At 44.8% G+C, this 6,500-nt stretch overlaps 1 protein-coding gene across 1 annotated transcript; it reads left to right on the top strand.

The window, feature by feature from the left end:
- The first annotated feature begins 2,130 nt into the window (after positions 1-2,130).
- Positions 2,131-5,040, top strand: LOC127608524 (uncharacterized). The gene is made up of 4 exons (XM_052077642.1): positions 2,131-2,166; positions 2,438-2,499; positions 2,552-2,577; positions 4,193-5,040. Exons 1-4 carry the CDS (start codon positions 2,131-2,133, stop codon positions 5,038-5,040), a joined length of 972 nt encoding a protein of 323 aa, XP_051933602.1.
- The last annotated feature ends 1,460 nt before the right edge of the window (positions 5,041-6,500 follow it).

Raw genomic sequence — 6,500 nt, 5'->3', positions numbered from 1 at the left:
TATGGTAAAAAAATGGCATTTTATGTACTTTTCGAAAATAAAAACACTTTTTTGTTTCTTTACTTTATTTGCCTTTTATTTAACCTACAAATGTGGCCCGGTAGTCCAGTGGTTAGCACGTCGGCTTCACAGTGTGCAGAGGTACCGGGTTCGATTCCAGCTCCGGCCTCCCTGTGTGGAGTTTGCATGTTCTCCCCGGGCCTGCGTGGGTTTTCTCCGGGTGCTCCGGTTTCCTCCCACATTCCAAAAACATGCGTGGCAGGCTGATTGAACACTCTAAATTGTCCCTAGGTGTGAGTGTGTGTGCTAATGGTTGTTTGTTTCTGTGTGCCCTGCGATTGGCTGGCAACCGATTCAGGGTGTCCCCCGCCTACTGCCCGAAGACAGCTGGGATAGGCTCCAGCACCCCCCGCGACCCTAGTGAGGATCAAGCGGCTCGGAAGATGAATGAATGAATGAATGTGTCAGACAATGTTGCCTGACCCTGTATATATAAATATAAATACGCTTTGGCCAGTAGGCGGGGGAACGCCCCGAACTGACTGCCAGCCAATCGCAGGGTACACATAGACGGACAACCATCCTCCGTGCTCACATTTATCCAGAAAGACAATTTCGAGCATCCCATTAACCTACCATGCATGTTTTTTGAATTGTGGGAGAAAACTGGAGCACCTGGAGAAAACCCACGCAGGTACGGGGAGAACATGCAAACTCCACACAAGAAGGCCGGAGTCAAAATAAAACCCTGCACCTCTGCACTGCGAGGCCGACACACTAACCCAGGGGTCCCCAAACTTTTTCCTGTGAGGGCCACATAACTTTTCCCTTCTCTGATGGGGGGCCGTTGTCAGTTTGTAACATTAACGATCGTAGGGGAGCTTAAAAGATTTATTGTTTCCCAGAAAGCCACACATACCCAAATAACCCTTTCCAGGTTCTTTACAGAAAAAAAAGTCAGCAAACAAATAATAACACTAATAATGAAATAAATAAGAACTAAATAACCCTCTCTGAGTTCTTCACAGAAAAAAAACAGGAAATAAATAATAACTAAACAACTCTCTCTCTTTATAGACCCTTGAAACCCACAAAAAAAAGAGTTCTGCCATCTACGAGAACGTCACCTATCTTGTCTTGTTTATGTCTGCTACCGTCTTGTTCACGTGTTCTACTAATTGATCTGAGACACAACTAAAACACTGAAACATTCTATGGTGTGTAAATAACTTTGTGACCTTGATTTCAACCCTATTTGCGTCACGGGTCATTTTGCCCCGAAGACTACCTTTGTACTTTTTTTTGTACAGCTTCCATGGAAATGTGAATAAAAACTAAATGTCAATTTTTCTGCAGTTGGGGACAATCTAGGAAAAGTCATAAAATTTCAAGTTAAAAAATGATCACTTAGGGGGGTTTTGGGGCATTTTTAACACAGTGACGGGTCATTTTGACCCGAGGACAACAGGAGGGTTAGAGGGCCGGGTCAAATGTAGTTTGGGGACCCCTGCATTAACCAGTCGACTACCGGTCCACCCATAAATATATATATTGGGAGGCACAGTGGACTGATTAGCACGCTGGCCTCACAATGCTGGGGTACGGGTTTCAATTCTGTCTCCGGGCTATTTGGTCCCTGTACCACCAACGTCAGAATTTGGTTCGCATTGCTGGCATTGAGTCGGGTTTTTCCCAGTGAGGGTTGGACTCCACCAAGGCTGCCCTTTGTCACTGATTCTGTTTCTAGCCTTTATAGACAGTTTCTAGGTGCAGCCGAGGCATTGAGGGTACTCGGTTTGGTGGCATCAGTATTGCAGCTCTGCTTTTTGCAGATGATGTGGTGCTGTGAACTCTCATTGGAGCAGTTTATAGCCAAGTATGAAGCGGTTGAGATGAAAATCCGGACCTCCAAATCTGAAACAATCGTCCTTAGTCAGAGAGGGTGGAATGCTCTCTTCGGGCTGGGGATGGGATTACCCCAAATCGAGGAGTTATCTTGAGGTCATGTTCAGGAGTGAGGGCAGGATTGAGCGGGAGATCGACAGGCGGATCCGTGCAGCCTCTTGCCGCCGTTGAGGCAATGTGTGTGGGAACATGTAAGCCTGCTCATCCCTCCGCAGAGATGGCACCATGAACATGGACACATTGCTTCAGCGGCAGCAGGGGGTTGGTTCATAGCCTTGACCGGGTCAGGGAGTGTAATTTTAAAGGTTTCCCGCCCTGGTGAGCTGTTTTTTGAGACACGTCACAAGGAAGCAGTGACAGCTCAGACGATGGCTGAAACTTTCAGGTCAGTAAGATTTTTTTTCTTCACTAAAAAAAAGAAAATTTTGAATAAAAAAGATACCAGAAACGTATTTCAACTAATAGGAAGACAAGAGTACGTCATCGCGCTACCCATTACCATGTTTTTTCCTCTCCAATTTCAAAACCTCAGCTACACCGTCAGCGGCTCCAGCAGAAGAGTCTCCGAGTGAACCTCAAGCCTGTGCGAGTCAAGTGAGAGCTTTATTCTACACCACTAACAAAAATCTATTTGCCTCTCTCACAGGGCAATGTTGATGACCGGTTATTACGGTACAAGGTTTTATCATTAAATATTTGAGTAGATGTGTACTGTTGTAATCGTTGTCTCAAATATAGTATAATTATTGTTTACTTATTTTAAGCATGCTGACACCCACATGAACAAAAATTGCTCGCGGCGGCCAATCCTAGCTCACGGTTTTCGCCGAGGTTTTTTGGCCCCCATTAACAATACAATACAATACTGTGAAAAACAATGGATTACTGTACAATATTTTGGAAAAACCCACGACGTACGCAAAATGTGAAGCGTGGAGTGCCGAGGGATTATTGACAAACACTTAATTTCTATATCTCTCAGACAGTATTCAGATATTCAAATGATGACTTCTACAAAATTGGGGCAACTGTATTTATTTGTGGACTCAAACTATAGCAAGCCTTTTACAAACGATGTGTGTTCCAACAACAACAACAAAAATGGTATTAAATCGTTAAAAGAAAAGAATAATCTTTGGATGTTGGAAGTGTGTGAAAGGTGTGTGTGGGTGTCCATGTACAGTGCCTGAATTTGCAATGCTGTGTGTGGCATGTGACCACCTTTGATCGCCCCCTTCGCAGTCATTTCAAAAGACTCACTTTTGGGGGGAAAAAAGTGTGTGTGTGCTGGAGGGGAAAGAAAATGTTCGAGAGGAAGACTGAGGGAATCAAGAGAGGGAATCAGTGAAGTGTAAAGACTGTGCAACTCTCTCCCACTGCCTTTCATGACTCTAAGAAGCCTATTATCTCTGTGGAAAGTGGCAGAACAAGCAGACATTTGCTCACTCCCTCCCTGCCTCCCTCCCAGTTTCTTCATATAGGAAGTTGGTTCCCACAGGCCAAACAATACGTTAGCCAAGCGGAGCGGTATTGTTTGAGGGGGGGATTTGGTCAACCTGAAACTACACAGACTTTAAAGGAGCTCCTGAGTAGTGCGAGAGAGACTTAGGCACCCTATAGTCCCCAGCGGGGTACAACCATTATGGCTTCAACAGGACCAAAGTCCACGAGATGAATTTAAGTCCACATCACACAGTAAAAAGAATTGCTTTCAACATCAGAGATTTGTTACAATTTATGTGACATAATTGCCTATATTGTTGAAGCTATCTCATAATGTTAACAATCCTCTCGAGCATCAATTCATAGTTGTTTTCCTTCAATGGCTTTGAACTCATTTCGGAGGCTAACGGGACTGAGGTCAATTCGGATCTTGTACTTTAGATGAGCTGCAATGCATGTTGGGCTCATTGAAGATTCTACCTAAACTCTAAATTTTGACGAAGATGTATATATTTTTATACCCTTATTTGAGTATCAATCTAAAATGTCTTAGTATACTATTCGTTTCATTCATACTTTTTAAATGAAGTGTCTACTGTCCTCACCCATCTCTCCTCTCTGTCACCAAATGTAATAATCCTGGGAGATTTTAATATACATATGGACAACACTGCTCTTCCTCTCACCATTGACTTCACTTCTTCAATTAACAGTCTTGGTTTTGATCAATTTGTAGATTTTCCCACACACATCAAAGGTCACACCCTGGATCTGATCTGCTGCTCTGGTATTTCCCCCTCCAACTGTACTGCTGATGAACTTCCAATAACGGACCACTTCCTTATCTCATTCAACATTACACTCCAGCTCTCAACTGCCAAATCACCCCGGACCATTGTTTACCGTAATATTAAAGACATTAACATTGACTCTCTCACTGCATGGCTGACCACCCTGACTCCGGACATTGACTCCACTCCTGATTATTTGGTTTTCCAATATAACTCTGGTCTCACCAGCATCCTCAATACGCTCGCCCCTGTCAAGTCCCGCTCTGTCCTTTTTACTCGGTCTGCCCCTTGGTTCACCCCTCATCTACGTTCCTTGAAATCCCAAACCCGGCAGCTTGAGAGACTTTATAGGAAAACCGGCCTCACTGCTCACAAGGACATCTATGCAGCTCAACTATCCCTCTACAAGGATTCCATCTCTCAAGCAAAATCACATTACTACTCCGGACTCATCTGCTCCAATGCTGGAAATACTAAGACTCTCTTTTCCCTTTGGAACAGAATCACTCAACCTCCCGACTCCCTACCACCTCACTTTTACTCTCGTGACACCTGCAACGCACTTCTCCTCTTTTTCAATGAAAAAATCAACAGAATCCACCAGCATCTGGGCTCCTCTGTACCTTTCCCCTCATCTGACCCTCTCACTCCTTGCAAACTGTTCTCTTCTTTTGAACTCCCCCAACTCTCATTAATTTCAGACCTCATCATTAAATCCAAGACTTCCTCCTGTCAGCTTGATCCCCTCCCCACAGTTCTGGTCAAATCCTGCCTACACTCTCTGCTTCCCTTCATCTCAGCCATTATCCATTCCTCTCTGTCGACTGGAATTGTTCCTGTTCTCTTCAAAACTGCAGCTGTCACCCCAATCCTGAAAAAAAACTGGTTCACATCCCAATGACTTCAATAACCAACGCCCCATTTCCCATCTTCCCTTCATTTCGAAAATTCTGGAGAAAACTGTCGCCTCTCAGCTCCACTCCCACCTCACCGACAATAGTCTTTATGAACAATTCCAGTTCGGCTTCCGTCCCCGTCACAGTACTGAAACAGCCCTCATAAAAATCACAAACGATCTTCTCATGGCAGCAGACTCTGGCCTTATCTCCATCCTCATCCTCCTTGACCTGAGTGCAGCCTTCGACACAATCTCTCACCCCATCCTCCTCAATAGACTCTCTACCATAGGCATCACCAACACCAGTCTACATTGGTTCCACTCATATCTCACTGGCCACTCTCAGTTCATTCAACTTGATTCTTTTACTTCACAATCCCTCCCCGTTTCTTCTGGTGTTCCCCAGGGTTCTGTCCTCGGTCCGCTCATCTTCATTGTCTACCTCCTTCCACTCGGAAACATTTTCCGCAAATTTGGCTTACACTTTCACTGCTTTGCGGATGACACCCAGCTCTATCTCTCCAGCAAACCCGACGCTTCTCTCCCACCCTCGTCCCTCCCTCACTGTCTCTCAGAAATCAAATCTTGGTTCACCCACAATTTCCTCAAGCTAAACAGCAATAAAACTGAACTCCTACTCGTCGGTACCAAATCCACTCTAAACAAAGCCGACAGTTTCTCCCTCACAATTGATAATGCCACTATATCTCCTTCCCCCCAGGTGAAGAGTCTGGGTGTCATCCTTGACAGTTCACTATCCTTTCACTCCCACATCAATAACATTACCCGGTCCGCTCATTTCCACCTTCGCAATATAAACCACCTCCGTCCCTCACTCACTCTGCACACCACCGCTATCCTTGTTCACAGTCTCGTCACTTCCCGTATTGACTACTGCAACTCACTCCTCTTCGGTGTCCATCAAAAATTCCTCCATAGACTTCAACTTGTTCAGAATTCAGCAGCCCGGATCATCACGAGAACCCCCTCCTTCCATCATATCACCCCCATCCTCCGACAGCTCCACTGGCTTCCTGTCAAACTTAGAATCAACTTCAAAATACTTCTCTATACATTCAAAGCCATCCATAACCTTGCGCCCCCCTATCTGTCAGATCTTATTCAAATCTCCATTCCCTCTCGCTCACTCAGGTCCTCATCCTCCCTCCACCTTTTTCTACCCTCTGCCCGTCTCAGTACAATGGGGTGCAGAGCCTTCAGTCGCTCTGCCCCCAAACTCTGGAACTCACTTCCTCCCAACATTCGTAATATTGACTCTCTTTCCTTATTCAAAACCCAGCTCAAAACCCACCTATTCAGACTTGCCTACCCGCCTTAAATCTTTCTTTCTTTATTTATTATTTTATCTGTGTTTTACTATTGGTCTTGGCTGTACAGTGTCCTTGAGTGTTGTGAAATAATACATCACAGATGTGATGTATTATTATTATTATACTGACTTG

This window comes from Hippocampus zosterae, chromosome 10 (genome assembly GCF_025434085.1).
Source record: "Hippocampus zosterae strain Florida chromosome 10, ASM2543408v3, whole genome shotgun sequence".
NCBI classification, from domain to species: domain Eukaryota; kingdom Metazoa; phylum Chordata; class Actinopteri; order Syngnathiformes; family Syngnathidae; genus Hippocampus; species Hippocampus zosterae.
The sequence above is the reverse complement of the archived record's forward strand: the minus strand, read 5'-3'. Positions and strand labels throughout refer to the sequence as shown.

Excerpts from the sequence above, each read along its gene's own strand:
- LOC127608524 (XM_052077642.1), top strand. The coding sequence starts at position 2,131 with ATGAACATGGACACATTGCTTCAGCGGCAGCAGGGG. Across the intron at positions 2,167-2,437 it reads TGCTTCAGCGGCAGCAGGGG|CTACACCGTCAGCGGCTCCA; the intron begins GTTGGTTCATAG and ends TCAAAACCTCAG. Across the intron at positions 2,500-2,551 it reads CTCAAGCCTGTGCGAGTCAA|GGCAATGTTGATGACCGGTT; the intron begins GTGAGAGCTTTA and ends CCTCTCTCACAG.